Source organism: Rhea americana, unplaced genomic scaffold, assembly GCF_003343005.1.
Source record: "Rhea americana isolate MKP2758 unplaced genomic scaffold, rheAme1 scaffold_132, whole genome shotgun sequence".
In the NCBI taxonomy this organism is placed as follows: domain Eukaryota; kingdom Metazoa; phylum Chordata; class Aves; order Rheiformes; family Rheidae; genus Rhea; species Rhea americana.
Window position 1 is genome coordinate 2,132,014 of NW_028185395.1, and position 16,331 is coordinate 2,148,344.

The following is a 16,331-nucleotide window of genomic DNA, read 5'->3' on the forward strand; positions in this document are numbered from 1 at the left end:
TTTTTTTTTTCCCCGGCTGCTGCATCTTGCCCGCCGCTTTCCTGGGGAGCGCTGCTGGCCGCTCGCGGTGTCGGAAGCTCGCTTGCGAAACCGCCCTTTATGAAACTTCGGTCCTTGCCGGCGTGGCCAGACCAGCGTGTTTCTCTGCTTCTTAAAAATGAAAGGGCCGTCGATATGGTGCTGAACTTAAACCTCTTTCGTCGAGGTCTGGCCACAAGGCTTCCATTTGCCTTACAGTTCGTACTAGTGCGTGGCAGCCTCGCTTTGCTCACCGCTCTCGCAGAAGTGCTACAGGCAGCCTTTCCTCAGCTGGGTTAATATGCCATCCTTTCTGGCATGCTACATTACAGTTTAACAGGACCAGTATATGTCAATACATTCAACATGAAATTCCTATAGTGGTCTTAGTTTCTATATGGGAAGTGAGCAGAGCTCTCCAGGAAGTGTTAAAGCTCGAGACATTATCAGAAGTTTTATAGTTGTTAAAATGTACATTTCCAATCAGTTCAGAGAGGACAATGAGTATATGCTAAATATGTGCTTTCAAAAATGTAACAAAGAGTAATCATGAAATGATTTCTGTAGTAAAACATCTTGCTAGAGATTGGAAATGCTTTAGTACCTTCATATTTCTCCTGAACAAGTGCTGATGTTGGTTACACGTAATTGTGGAAAAAATAAGTATAAATTTTGAACAAGGGAATGATAATCTTTCTTCCAAGGTAACTCTTATATTTAATTTATTTAGATATATACCACAATAGTTTTCTTCCCCTTTACAATTTTGCATTCAATTTTTCCAAAGTAGCTGAGCTTTTTATTGTTTTCTTTTATTGTTCCATGTGAATTACACTAATGTATTTTAGAGTTTTATTGCCATTCATAAACCAGAATAGTTTTGAAGGCACCATTAGGTGATAGCCAATTCAGCAAAACCTATAGTGACTGTATTTAAGAAATAAAACAGTTCATTTTGAAATAATTTATTCATGGAAATGACTTAATTCAATTATTTGTTTTGCTCATATGTATTCTGTGTATCAGTATCTCTCACTGCAAATCCTGAAGTGTGTTTAAAAAATTGCATCAGCTTGGCTGCTGTTAAATATCTAAAAAATTAAGCTGCACAAAGTTTTTAGATAAGAAATGCAATTTTACATCAAAGCAAGACAACCTTTTTAGTAGTCAAGCACAGAGGTTTATAACAATGCCATCTGGGGCTTTCCTTGGATTGGATATTATCTGCTTGAAATTCTTTTCTTTTGTCTGAGATAGGTCTACATTCAGCCCGACATAGCTGTAGAGGCTCGTCAGAAAATGTAATTCCACAAGATACTAATTGGAGCAGCAACAACAGCTTAAAGTTCCAGAGGGTCTGTTTCTACAAACAGTGGTGTTCATTGTACTTTCAATTATGCCACAGTAGCTCTGTGTGGGGCAGGATTGTAGTGTGGAACATTGAAACATTTCATTTAAAAGTAACACTATTTTTGCCTTACCTGAATCATAGCAGTCTTTTAAATACAGTAAAAGGGTTGAGTGGTTACCAAATGGCACAGTGACAGAAACGAGCATCACGGTCTTTAAGCGGAAGTCAACTAAACAGGAGTATTTGCCATGAAAGTGTTCAGATTAGAAACTTGGTTTAGAAATAGTGAGGTGAGAAAAAGGGTATTTGAATTGCTTTTCTGCTAGTTGTGGAAGAAACTTGAGGTTACATCTAGCGTAGATGATGCAGAAGTCATCTTAAAACTCAGAGGGCTAAGATTTGCTCATCCTGCTAACAGCTTAAGAGTTACAGGGGTATAACTTAAACAGGTGGCTTTTTTAAACATTAGGTAGATGCAACTGTGTCAGCTTTAAAGCACATTATGTTGTCTAGACTAGCTAGTTATGTGAACTAAAACATCTGTATAGTTCAGAGTATAACTTTTCAGACTGTTTTTTACATTATTTCCCATCTCATCAGCCAGTGGAACTGACTGCAGTGAAGCAAGATAAAAAGACAAGAAGGAAGGAGTAGCAGGGTAAAATAGTAGCAATCATCTGTGTTAGTGATGGTGATATAAATATATTTTGAGTTTGAGTGGCTGGTAAAATTTGGAAAATGACACAAACTGTAAGCTGGGGTTAAAAGAAATGCATACGAACAGTTTTTGCTTTAAAGCTTTCCTATACTGTCTTGATTTTTCTGTTTTTATTTCTCCATGTTAAGGTAAAGGCATTTAGGGAATGTGTTTTATATTAATTACATATTAATGTGATTATATTCCAGTGTGTAACTATTCGGGATTTTTTTACTTGCAGAGTCAACTGTTCATTTTATTTCAAAATTGGAGCTTGTCGTCATGGAGACAGATGTTCTCGATTGCACAACAAACCAACATTTAGCCAGGTTTGTTTTCCTTTTGTTTTTCATTCTTATAGAAGTATATTCTTGACTCTTTAAAACATAAATTTTCAGATACTAGTCAGTAATTACAGAGCTCCAGATTAACTAGTTAACTTACACTTACACTTTTGGCCCCAGTTTGTATGGGTTTTTGCTTTTTTGGGGGTATTCCATTTACTTCTCCCAGCATTTCTAATTATCTCCTGTCACCCTTAATGGCTGCAGGAAGCGATGCTGTTGTAAGCTTGCCTGTAGTAGAGACCAACCAGTGCTAACTTTCAGGTGAGTGTGCCTTCTCAGTGATGTTTAGGCACTTAAAACATCCCAGATTTTTTTTTATCACACACAATGGCAGCATATTCCACCTGTCTCAAAGGTGTGAGCTTAAATCTTTTGTGCATATAAAAGAAGAAAATCAATCAACAAAAGCAACTTCTCTGTCACTGTCTTTGCTCTCTGACCCAGGCTCTTAAGTTTTGAGAGCAACTTACACACTTCCTTTGAATGTGAAAGAATTATTTCTTCAAAATAACTTGCCTGGTTGCTGAGGGTATATCAGCTGACTTTACAGGTTATGTCATCTTTGACTAGATAAATATTATCAGAGACATAGAGCTTGACTGCATGTCTGCTTAAAAAAAGAGATGCAGTGGTTGATAGGTTTTTATTATTATCTCTATAGTTTTCAGAAAACTTCTTTTACATTCCTGTGGAACTGTACGCTTTGCCTTTTTCTATCACTGCTGATTGTCAAGGTATGCAGGTAAATAGATTTCTTTGAGAGTATTGTATGTGGTGATCAGTTCCTGTGAAAGTCATTGCATTGTCAGCAGTTTTACTGTAAAGGTAAAACTTATGCAGCAGTGAAGTCCTCTACAAGTTTGCTTTAACTGACTTAGAGCAGAATTGACTTTTTCTGGAACACTGGACTGGTGTCCGTTTGGGGAGAATTAGGGTAGCAAGTACTATCTATGTGACAGGAGAGTAGAGTGGTGGGACTGATAAAATTAAGCCTCCCATGACTGGGCAGGGAGACTTGAATCAAGAGATGTGTGTTTGTGTTACTGATCTGGAGGGACCATTGCTGATGCTTCATACACAAAAACAATTTTCCCATTTTAAGGAACTTAATGATTGTTAAATTAAGTGTTGTATATCAAGAAGAGTATTCTCCATTTTAAAATTGTCCAATTTAAACAACTTCCATAATAACCATCATAATACTTTATTTTTAATAGCTCTTATTTTATAAACAAGAAAATACATATATTCAATGAAGAGTTTCCTCTGTCAGTGCAATCTTTAGTTTTGCTTTAGAAACTACAGTCTCAAACCCCAGCTGAAGCGGGTCTGCAGGGCACGTCCAACACATCTAGTGATGTCTGGGATCACTGGGGCATTACACTTGGCAGACATACTGGATTGTTCTATCTCTAACAGACCTGACAATTGTGTAGAATTCATTATAGAAATCTTTATTTGTATGCAGATTGGTAATCAGCTGTGATAGAAAACAGAAGAACAGATATCTTATTAATGGGAAGTTATTGCCACAATATTTTTATCTTGTGTTGCTATTGCTGGTGCAGCTATTTTATTGAAGTGCTGTGTTAGGAAAGGTCATGCAATCCAGAGTGATCGAATTACCACCAATCAGCAGAAACACTGTTGTAACTGTATGCATGTTTCTGTCTCTCTCCAACTGTGACTAAAACATGTTATTTTAATCCTGGGCCACAAACACAAAGCTTTTATTAGTATGACCATACACCTATAATAAAACAAGTATGTGATTCAAATGTGATATTACAGATCTTTACATGTTAAGTGGGTAGGATATGTAGGTATGACATTGGTGGTCCTGTGACTTCAAGCTCTGAATTCTTGATGTGACTAATAATAATGTATAAGTTAAACTTGCTTGTTTGGGGATTGCAATTTGTACAAACTAACATTGAGCTTGTATTTAAGTAATCAAATCTCAATTTTTGAGCTGCTTACAGTGATATGGACGTTTGGAATTCTTTGTAATATTAGTTTACTAACTTAAACATGGTTTGTTTTTTCAGACAACTTGATTTTAAGAAGAACGGTACAAATGTAAGGTTTCAAGTCTGCCTGGGCTAATTCTTCAAGTAAAAAGCAGAAGGGCTTAAAGGATATTGTCCTTATTTGAAGGATCGGAAACATGTGAACCTATGAAGCTATTATATTATTTAAACAGAAATTCCACCAAGAAATGTCTGATGCACAAAATGAGATGTAACCAATGCCCGAAAACCTTATCGCTTGCTGTAACATTTTAGACTCTGTGGCATTATGTATTGTATGCTGTGCACATAACATTTTTTTTTCCAGATTTAGAAATGAATCTGATCTTAACCTTAAGATAAAACTAGGCATAATATCAAGTAGTTTGGTGTTTCAGAGTACTGTGCCTGACGATTCCCATTTTGAGGGTAGCTTACGACACAAATGCAGCTCTTTCTTGGTGGTTAATTTAAAACTGTTTTCATAATATGATGGTCTGGATACAATTTTGGAAGATATTCTGCAAATACAAAAGGAAGTCTTGAGAATAAAATATTACCTATAGCTATTTGCAAACAAGTTGTCTCTTTGCAATTGTCTATTATATGCACAGCAGCCAGTAGAATTCCCCTTTTTATTTTTTTTCCCCGCAGACCATCTTGATTCAAAACATCTATCGTAACCCCCAAAACAGTGCACAGACGGCTGACGGCTCACACTGTAAGTCCCACAGTTGGAGAAATTTTTTTAAAGAATGGTGTTAAAGAGCCCACTCCTAATTATGAGAAAATAATGTTGGCTTCTGAGCTGCTGACATAAAGCTGTTGCAAACAGGACAAGTGACGGAACTCTTCTTGCGCATATATCAAGAACTTGTGAAATGCATGCAATTCAGAATGCAGACAGTGCCTTTATAAATTGTATCTGATTCTCTTTTACAGTAAAACCTCAAACTCAATTGTTCAGTGATACTGCATTCTTTCTAAACAGCTAAATTGCAGACATTTCTCAAATTCTTCATTTAACCAAAAATAGGTACATTTATGATGTACGGTAAGTTTCCCAAAACTGTGGGTTTTCTTTCATCTTAACTCTTCTAGGAAAATGGAGATTTCATGTTATGCTGTGATTATTGTATTACTTTTTTTTTTCTTTCTTGGGGTTTTGCTAGTAAGAAACCATTCAATAAAGTCAAATTCAAATGAATTATGCTTAATTTGAATATCACCTTTGGGTGTCATCTAACATAATTCTGCCTGAAATCATATGAAACCCCTTCATACCAATATTGATGAATAAAATAACTTAAAAATACAATAATGGAGTATCATGAGATCTCTATTACTTTACAGTGTTAGGTTGATTCAGAAAGGTCACCAGATAAATGAAAGTTCTCCTTCTTGGGAGAGAATAACCACCTCTTTTTCAGCACAGACTCGGCTAAAGCGACCCTAAAGGAAACCGGTTTCTTGTTAAAATTATTTTCCATAATATAAAGTTGTTGCGTTTTGTATTTCAGACCATTGCCCTCTTGAACATTTACCGTAACCCTCAAAACTCTTCCCAGTCTGCTGACGGTTTGCGCTGTAAGTTCATACAAGTTCCTTCACTGGTTCCCTGGGCTTGATTGTCAGAGCTCAGTGTCGACTTAAGCTGGTCTACCATTTTAGTTTAACAGATCAAACTGACCACGTTTCATTAAATGTATCAAAAAAAAAAAAAAAGCAAAACTTACTGTCCCCCTCACCTTCTTCCCTACTTCCATAAATTTTAGGGGAATCTGGATACCACCTATTAAATCAAAAAGGGTTGAAATTGTACTACCCTTGTAAAGCAGTCTTGATGCACTGCTTTCTTCCCTCCTTTTTCCCTGCCAGTTGCCTGCATCCTAGGAAAGCTTTTCTGTATGTTTTATGCTATCCATTAGGCTTTACTGTCTAAAGGGCAGGACAATGACATACTGACTTCATCCAGAATAAACTTCCTGCTATATAAATGTTAAGAGAACTTGAATTTGAAACTTTTCATGCAGAAATATGTCCTAGGTTAATGCAGCTTCCACATAGAGTCTACATTAAAAGGATACACTTTGACTGACAAATACTTCCCTTTTGGCAGCTGTCCTTTTGGATAGGTGCATGTTTAAAATTCCAGAACCACATTACATATTTGTGTAGGAAAAAGATATCTTTAAGTACATTTGAGGAGGGAAAGCCATTTGGGTGTGGTCATGAATTAATTTAATGACTCCTCATGAGGTAGGAATGGGCAAAAAAAAAAAAAAACACACCTACTCTAAGACTGGCAGAAGTAAAATGACCAAGGTTGTTGATCTGCGATTTGTCATTGTGAATCATCAATATTAGAATAAGATACAAAAGACTTTAGGACCAAAAAGGATCGGTGTTATTTTCTAACTAATATTTCTTGTCAAAGTGAATATTGACTGTGTGATAATAAAGCTTGGTTTGGCTATTCTTTTTCTTGACTGTTGGACTGTAGGCTAGTTCAGATTAGTTACCAGCATTTGATTACTTACTTTATGAAATCAGAAACTAACTTAAAAGTCAACACTTTCTCTGTTTTCTGGATTTTTTAGTAATAATAATGCCCCAACTACATAGCCTGAGGTTTTTGTCATGCAATCAAGCTAGATACATAACGATTTTGTGAGTTTGTCTAGATGCTTGAACAGTTTTATTGATCTGTAGGCCTTTTTGTTACAGATACTTAGTTATTAATGCTGTTATGGTATATCAAAAAATGTGCAGTTGGATATTTTCAATATGTCCCTGGATTCTCAATGCGCTGGTAACTAATTTGCACAGAGTTACAGCAGTTTGGTCTGTGAAGCTGTTTAGATTGCACAGCTGCAAGAGTCTTCACTTAAACAGATTCTCTAGTGTTCTAAATACTGGTATTAAATTTTAGTTTGTCTTGACAAGTGGGTAATTATTTAACAGAGCCTAACTGTACCTGGTATGGTAGAGTTGGAACTCTGTAATCTGTAGGTTTGCTGAAACTCCCTTCTCCCTGTTTTCTTTTTTTTTTTTTTTCAATTTTTGTCCCTATTTAAGTACTGCATGTATTTTAAATGGATAATTTTGGGTAGCTATTTAATGCTTTTGTTGTTGTTGCTTAACTATCTTCCTTTCTATTGCCGTCGTAGAGGATTAACTTTAGTTTTGAACAGTAGTAGTTTTCCTGGCTATTTTAATTAGTAGTTGGGCTTCTCAAGGTTCACATACCAGTAGCCCTGGAATACAAATGTTTGTAAAGCCTGTGCATATGTATACTTCCCACTTTAGAAGGATATTCAAATAGTCATTAACTAATTGTTGTTTATCATCTCTTAGTTTGACAGTAGAATCTCCTTACAAATTGTTAGCCCTTTTCCATTTGGAAAAATTAATTATTCCATGTGTTTCTCTTGAAGCCCTGTCTGATACCTTTTTAAACAAGCAAACCCTTAAGTGTTAGTAAACTATCATAAGAAGTGTTGGCACGACCTTGGGAATATAGTTAAGTTTTAAACTGTCTAGAAATAGCGGTTTAATGTTTGGTATTTCTGGGATTTGCTGTATAACCATGGGAAAGTGGTGAGGAAGAAAGGTTGTAAAAAGAAAACGCTTCAAATCCAGAAACACTGTCAGCCTAAACTACATAACAAATGCCCCTTAGCCACCTTCAGGAGGTGAGCAGGATGGAAGAATTAATTATAGTTTCAGGATGTGGCTGGTTGGTGTTAGAGTCTTTGAAAAAAAAACATAAAATTCTTCCAAATGGCACAATTTGTACTGTTACCCAGGAATGACTGATCCCAAAGCATCTGCTTTTTCACAGCAGCCTGAAGTGAATAAACTTAGCTTTGTTGGCCCAGTTTCTTGTCTTTTGCTTTCTGGTAACTGAAGCAGCAGTGTTTGTATTTTAACGCTAGAATATTTTTCTAGCATAAAATGCAAGGTTCATTTTTAAACTGCTCTGCTTGATCTTAATAAAGCCACTTAACTGCTGAAGAGCTAATACATTAAGTTTTAAAGTATACAGCTTAATGTACATTAAAACACAATAGAATGGAAGAAAGAGATGAAACTCATTTCTATATTCTCAATGCTTTGAAAACTCAGCCAAACTTACACTGTTTTTTATAGCAGCAGGCAAGCAGCGCTCATTTGTGGAGTCCAGCTTGGAGCATGAAAATAATCTTAACACAAATACATGGCTGGCTTTTCTTGCACTAAAAACTGATATGCAGGACTATGGAAAAATAAAGTGATACTCAAAATTAAATGAGAAAAATGCTCTCTATTGTAAAGCATTATGGTATTCTTCTTTGAGGGCACCAAGAAAACCATGTCATTTTAATAATGGTTCCAAACAAATTCTTTAAAAACTGAGCTGTGTTACATTATGAACTCTCAAATTTTAGTTTATATGTGCTGGAAAGGTGGATGTCTTAAAATGGCATTCTGCCTTTAGGAGGAGAAATACAAGATTGTAATATGCTTTAAAGTGTGCAAATCTGACAAAGCACTTGCCTTCTGTTTAGGTAAAATCATTGGTAGGTAGCGGGTGAGACTTGTACTTTAGATTTAAATGATATTTCAGAGTAATTCCTTTCCCTTTCCTGCCTTTAAATTTGTAGCATATTAGTTTGGTTCTGATTAAAGCTTGTCTTGATTTGACCATGTCAATATAATGTTTTGAGATATTACTTTGGAGACTAAAGCTGCTCACAGATGCTTACTTTTAATATTCCTATTAGTTAGCGACATGCTATATGGTGTCTTTTATGCTCCAGGTGGCCTCTCTAGATTATATTTTGTAGTAAGATCAGAATCTTTTCATCCTTAATTATGGTTTCTAATCAGTATGACTCTTGATTCTTGCAGGTGCTGTGAGTGATGTTGAGATGCAGGAACATTACGATGAATTTTTTGAGGTATGTAAAAGAGTTAATGTTTGAAATGCATTGAAATGTTCTGGGAATTGTGGAAGCAAATTAGTTGGATGGATTCACTACAAATCACAGTTAGATGGATTCAGAGAAATGCACTTGTTTCCTCTGGTAACTATAAAACTTGTAGCTTTCAGTGCTAAGTATTTCCTGGTGTAACCCTTGGGTAGTTTGGCTTTAACTTTACTGTTCATAATAAACTTCTGTTTATTTAAAGATCAGCAGCTTAAGTATGTAGCATTTTGATTTCATAGTTCCCTTCTTTCCTGTAAACTTAAAATATACTTTTTCCATTCTTTGTATAGAAATGAATATAAGGAAAACTGTAGCAGCAAGGCTTATTTATTGTTTTCAGTGCATCTTATTTCTTAAATACTGCACATTTATATAGCTATTTTTTGTATCCTGTTAACACTGTACAAGCTCTTGCCTTTTGGATGGACACAGCATTGCTCCAGCAAGTACTAATCTTAAAACCCCAAATGTAAAAAAATGTTTTTAAAAGGGGCTGCTTTTAGATTCATTAATAGGTAGATGCATTACAGCTGTACTTTTAATTGATGTGCCCTAAACTTTTAACTGGTTGATTTTGCATTTAGGAGGTCTTCACAGAAATGGAAGAAAAATACGGTGAAGTTGAGGAGATGAATGTTTGTGATAACCTTGGAGATCATCTAGTTGGAAATGTATATGTAAAGGTAGGATACAAAAAGAAATTTGAAGTATATCATAAATAGAAATAGTATTTATTGATTATAATTAAGAAGCTACTGTAGCCTTGTAGTTTGGGGAAGTTAGCTCTTAAGGATTTAAACTTCTCTCCAATTTCATAATGAAAAGTAGAAAGACTGAAAATCTAAACAGAATGTAAAAACTTAAGAATTGATGCAAAACTTTCTTAATATTCAGAATCTGTGACATTCTATGAAGGTTACACCATTTCATTGCATGGTTATAAAGGCAATCACCATTAAGCTGTTCAATTTGCCAAGATTAATTTTGAGTATTTCTTTCAATTACACTACCTTTTAAGCATTTCATTGCTGAGCCTTGTAAGTTATTTCTGACAATAGCTGTGTGGTTTAAGGTACAAAACTGGGTAGTTGGATTTAGCTTTTAAGGATCATTGGCATCAGTTTTGAGTAATCGATACTGAGCTATCATTTAAAGAAATTGCATTATGCATATATTTAAGGAGATTCTATTTGGATGCTTTTAAGTTACATTCCTTTAACTGGAAAGAATTACCTTGAGGCCTAAAATTCTTAGCTGTGTAGGCCATAATAATTAGAAATAAAAACTGAATTGGCAAATGCTAAGCTTTGAAAAGGAATCTTGAATCCTCTAAGTTTAACCTTTATTTTAAAACAGGATCAAATTTTATAAATTGTGTTCTACATAAATGAGAGCTTCAGTACTCATTCAGAGGTCTCATTGATGGCTGAAAAAACAATGCATTACATTTGGAGCATTGGTATTCAGGAACTCTAATCATTCCTCCTTGTTTAAAGGTGTATTAAGAAAACATGATGTTTTTTTCTCAAGAATTTTGAAGTAGCTTCTATTTCGGTGACCCAAACCCATGAGTTTCTCACAGTTGATTTTCTAGGAGTCCTTGATCCACCTCTGTTGCTTCTCTGTAATGTGAGAAAAATGTTAATTTTACTTTTAGTTTCGCCGTGAAGAAGATGCAGAAAAGGCTGTGATTGACCTGAACAATCGCTGGTTTAATGGACAGCCCATTCATGCTGAGCTCTCACCTGTGACTGACTTCAGAGAGGCTTGTTGCCGTCAATATGAAATGGGGTAAAAAGTTGCTTCCTGTTTGTGATAGAAAGCTTGCACAGAAAAGGTGGTTGCTAGGTGTGGTTTTTATATGTATCTAATGGGTAAGGAAAAAGCACTTCAGGTAACAGCAATATTGAGGACCTACAGTCAACCTCTTGGATTTTGCCATCTTTCTAGGACTTTGATACACAATTGAGTGAGTTATTTCCCATAAATGATGCTTGCATTTCATTGTTTTTAGTGTTAGAGTTCATTAACTTTTAGGTGGCTAGATGACCACTAGGTCTTAGGGCAAACAGACATAGTGTAGAGTAAGAAATCTTAATTTTATTTCTCAAATTCTGTTACAGGGAGTGTACACGAGGAGGTTTCTGCAACTTTATGCATTTGAAGCCCATTTCTCGGGAGTTAAGACGCGAGTTGTATGGGCGTCGTCGTAAAAAGTGAGTTTGATTTTTGAACACGATTCAAATGGATAGAGTAAGGGTAAATAGTTGAATATTCTGAAAGCAAAACTTGATAAAGTCCTGTCTTCCTTTTTTCAGTCAAGTTCTGATAGATGTGCAAATGAAAGGCTCCAACTGAAGTTAGCAAGTGGCTAATTTAGAACAAAGGATTAGTCTTTATAGAACAATTCAAAAGTAACTTATTAAGAGTTGCTATGGATGCTGAAGGCTGATGTGAATTTAAGAGAAGACTGAGTACAACAAAAAAAATCCACTGAGACTTAAGTACATAGGAACTACCTCTGATTCAAATCCCCTAATTACAAGCTGTTATAGGCTGAGAGTTTATTCAAAGTTTGCTTCATGCCTCTTCTCTGCCTACCCTCTTTTGTACGTATTTGCTACTAATTTCTGTTAGAAGCAGGGTATTTGGCTTGTTGGGCTTTTTTTCAGAATCAGATCAGTCACTTAGCATTAAGTGCAGTCATTTGCATCTATAGATACATTCAGGAAGCAGCCTGATTTGGTTTTACTATTTTTTTAGTTAGTTTCAACAATTAATGGCTCATTCTTCTATTTCCTTATTATTGGTAACAGGAGCTTACTCTCTTGAGCACTTTTATTAACACTGTTCCCACAAAATGATGCTCCTTGATAGGAATGCTCAACAGGGCAAAGGGATAATAATTTCTCTTACTGGCAAAAAAGGTTGCAATAAATACACATTACTATTTGTATTAAATTATATATTTATGAAGATACCATATAGAAAAGCTTGTACCAGTGCTGCTATTATGACACCTGTTTTGTGGATGGTTCATTCTGAGCTGGATTCAATCTCCTTGTTCTTAGGAAACTCGTGATATTTAAGGTAGGGATATAAACTTGTTGAGCTTGCTTTGTATGTAGTGCAGCTTTGCAGGTATCCCTTTCCCTGTTTCAATCACAGAAGGAGCCTAGAATTATGAAATGCTTTCCCTATAAGTGTCTCTAGTTGGTGAAATATTGCCCTTTTCACAAATACTCATTTTCAATGCTGTGAATATTTTGCTGTGTTTTAGGATCTGCAAGGATGCATTTAAGTGTGGAAAATGCAGATTGCATAGATGCAATATTTAGGGACAAATATTTGACTAAATTCTTTTCTAAAATATCCTGGTTAATATTAATTGGGTCTTAAATGCAAGCTTGTAAGATGTTTGGGGTTTTGGGGGGCGCTTTTTTTTTTCTTTTTTGAAAAGAAAACTTGCTCTTGCCTTTGCCTTGTGGTTGCTCTTATGAATCATGATAGCTCAGACTCAGTAAAGCGCTAGGACATTACCTCTTCTTGCAAGACAGATCAGATTTGAAATGATTATTTCACCTGTAGCCCAGTTTCAGACAGTGGTAAAACAAATAGTTGAGTCTAGTTTCTTGCTAGTTTTCTTTATTGGCCCTATATAAATTCTTCATGAAGCTAAAGTTATCACATGCTAGCAGTAAAGGTTGATGTAAAAAAATCAGTCCTTGAGTCAGTGGAGTTTACAGGTAGAATATGTAATTTACAGTGACCTGAAAAATAGTTCTACACAAATGAGATATGCAAAAGCTTCAATTACAAGAAGGGAGGGTACAGCAAAACTTCTGAATAGTGGGATAATTTAATAATTCTGGACAGCCCAGTGGCACACAAGTTGTGTGTCATAGTGAAATTTGCCTTGCCTCCCCACCTCTACCCCTTCCTTCCAGTAACATCTCAATGCAGAACAATATTCTGCAAACTTAGATTTTTTAGAAGTTCATGCAAACACAAATGCTAAGTTCTGCTGTATTTTCTACAGCTATTTAAGTTTGTACTAAGCTGTAAATCCTAGTAGCTGTACTAGCAATATATTCTGGATGGTTTTGAGCTTTGTGGCTGACATTAAAAATCATGATCCTTAGAGGCAGGGATACTTGCAAATGCTGATGCCTTCTGGAAGTGAAAAAGTCAATAGAGAACTTAAATTTTTAACTGTTAGTTGATGCAGTTAGTCTCAAAGAAGTGGACTTGAAAACAGCTGTAGGCTTTTTGTGTAGCAGGTGTCTGCTTTTCTTGCTACTTCAATTAGAAGCTGTGTAACAGTGCACTTAGTTCCTCTATTTCTTAAGATTTGTGCATCCATTCTAATGAATGATCAGCAGTGAACAATTGTGTCTTTTCACAGTATGTGTTGACTCCACAACAGTAAACACAGAGGCAGTTTATCAATACCTTAAATCCCACATTACCTTCCCTCCTCCCTATTACTTATATCCTTCAATATTCCATTGCATGGTTTGTAAGTTACTGAATATGATGAAACAATAAAATTTCAAACTTTTCTTTAAAGGCATAGGTCCAGGTCGAGGTCCCGTGAACGTCGGTCTAGATCCAGAGATCGTGGTCGTGGAGGTGGTGGTGGAGGAGGAGGAGGACGTGAACGTGATAGGAGGCGGTCAAGAGACCGCGAAAGATCTGGTCGATTCTGAGCCATGCCATTTTTACTGTATGTCTGCTAGAAAGTGTTGTAGTTTGACCAAACAAGTTCATAATGAGATTTTTTTTAAAGATGGGCTTCTGAATAAAAATTTGTAGTGATACAGTATTCTTTGTGTAACTTGTTTCTTGTGGGGGGAGTCTTTTTAATTGTCATTCTTCTATCTTGACAAATACATGGATTAACTATGCCTGAGGGAAAGGTGGTAAATGTATTGGAGGAGCACCATTTTTTTTTTCTTTTTATTCGGGTATGATTTGAACTGTTGATGAAAATGTGTGTGTATATAATATAAAATATTATATACATAGTAAAAAATAATATACTGCTTGAGAAACAGTTACTCACATAAGTTTCCCTTTTCTGCTATGCTGTCTGCTTATTTAGGTTAGTTTAGGCACATTTAAAAGAAAGGCTGTGCGAAGTGCATTTATTTACCAAGTAGAAATGCTTAGTTAAAAAAAAAATGTATGTTTGTTTGTTACCAGAAGTCTGTGCTCTGTCTACTAATGTGACTGTGGCATTTACAATAAATCCAATTCCTTGGTGTAAAATCTAAAGCCTATTTTCTAAGCACTCTGGAGCAGTTGAGTTGCTGCTCTTGACTGTTCCAGAGTTCACAGTTCAATTTCTTATGATTCTTGATTAAATTCCTTGTCTTTGACTAGAAGGAAATTACCTAGTGCAGCGGGAAGGATGATAATCTTACTGCAGTGATTCATAATAGGCGGATGAGTTGTTCTAAAACTCATACTTCATTGCAGCAGGGTGTATTTACATAGGATGTATTGAAGGAAGTACAAGGTCCTGAAATACAAGGACCAAATTTATTAACAGCTTAAATTTTTTTTCACTCTTGTGTTCTCTTGGCTGTCCTTTAATAGAAAACTTTTCATTAGTGTTCAGTATCATACTAAATTAATTGGACACTAGTGGAAAACAAATCATTTTTTTCCAGCTTCACTCACTTGCAAGAGGTCTGAAGTGGGATTAAAAACTAGTGAACAGATGAGAGTTTCTTCACAAAAAAAAACCCTCCTGTCTTAACTGAATTGCACAATAAGTATAATTAGTAAGATGTGCATCTCTTAAGAATTTAAAGCTCTAATTGAAATATTGCTGGAACATCTTGAGAGACAATTTGTACAATAGCTGACTTTCAGTTCAAATTCATTCATTTCTGCTTTTATTCAAATTGCTTATGAAATAGCATGACATTTTGGTTAATGATCATATTTCAGCAAGATAAAATTTTACATACATGAAGCTTCCTAATACAATGCAACTTCCAGTGTAGAAGAGAACTTACTAGTGCTCTGTTAGTTCTCAGAGTTGGATAACTTCCTAAATGGTAATCTGTTCCTCAATTATTTAAAAGGAAGTGCAAAGGATATGTAAGCTTTACACAGATTAACAAACCAGCTTTTCCCTCTAAAATAAGCCTAAAAACATTTTTCTCACTGGAACTTGGAACTGGGACACAAAGTACTGAAAAGTGTGGCTTTAAAATTAATGTCTTGCTTGTTTAAACCTTTTTGTTCCAATTCAGATTGAATTGCTTATGTTTCTACTGGATGGTTTTGTTAACCAGATTATGAAACTTCTTTTGTCATTAACCTCTTTAAAGAAATGTATCTCTACACGAAGATGGGTTTGCTGTTTACATTGTGTTACAAGTAAATAAATCAAATTATGCTTTCTTTTTCACTTGAAGAAATTGAGCAGTGCCTAGAATAGATGGCTAAAGTGAAACCTGTAGTATTTCTGCTAGACATTAGGAATTTAACATTGGTAACTTAGTTCTTGCAGTTTACAGCATATTAATCCAGTTCCATTTCCTCTTCAGTGAGGTTTAGGATTCTTAGTGAGCTAATTTAAATTTCAAGCTCAAAAAGGTGAGGATAGCCTTTTTGTTTTTTTTAACACAGCGTCTAGTATAATGTGGTTACTATGTTTAAGACCCTATTTTACACAGAGATTAATAATGCAAGCTGATTTGCTATTAGTTTTATAGCAAATTAGCAGATTAGTTTTAAAGTAACATAAGTGTGTCCCTCTAATGGTTTTCACCGGTTTAGGTAAACCTTATTAAACAGCAGGTATATTTTTGTATGATAGCAGAAGTTGCATTTCCCCTCTCTCAGTACAATTTCTCTTAAAAAGAAAGCCCGTTTGAATTCCACTTAATGCATAATTCTGTTGTCTGATTCCACAGCTGC

The 16,331-nt window shown here is 35.4% G+C and overlaps 1 protein-coding gene across 4 annotated transcripts in view; it reads left to right on the top strand.

Moving 5' to 3' along the window:
* U2AF1 (U2 small nuclear RNA auxiliary factor 1) overlaps positions 1-14,220 on the top strand; it is a 17,328-nt gene extending 3,108 nt beyond the window's left edge. The window contains exons 1-9 of one of the 4 annotated variants that reach the window (XM_085297936.1): positions 2,310-2,395; positions 2,618-2,674; positions 4,462-4,492; positions 5,077-5,143; positions 9,316-9,365; positions 9,980-10,078; positions 11,053-11,186; positions 11,519-11,611; positions 13,966-14,220. In XM_085297936.1, the coding sequence (XP_085154062.1) occupies positions 2,349-2,395; positions 2,618-2,674; positions 4,462-4,492; positions 5,077-5,143; positions 9,316-9,365; positions 9,980-10,078; positions 11,053-11,186; positions 11,519-11,611; positions 13,966-14,104 (717 nt within the window). In that variant the 5' untranslated portion in view covers positions 2,310-2,348 and the 3' untranslated portion in view covers positions 14,105-14,220. Of the gene's footprint in view, positions 1-2,307; positions 2,396-2,617; positions 2,675-4,461; positions 4,493-5,076; positions 5,144-5,942; positions 6,010-9,315; positions 9,366-9,979; positions 10,079-11,052; positions 11,187-11,518; positions 11,612-13,965 lie in introns of those variants that run through there. The other 3 variants (XM_085297940.1, XM_085297939.1, XM_085297937.1) reach the window with 3 other exon arrangements.
* The last annotated feature ends 2,111 nt before the right edge of the window (positions 14,221-16,331 follow it).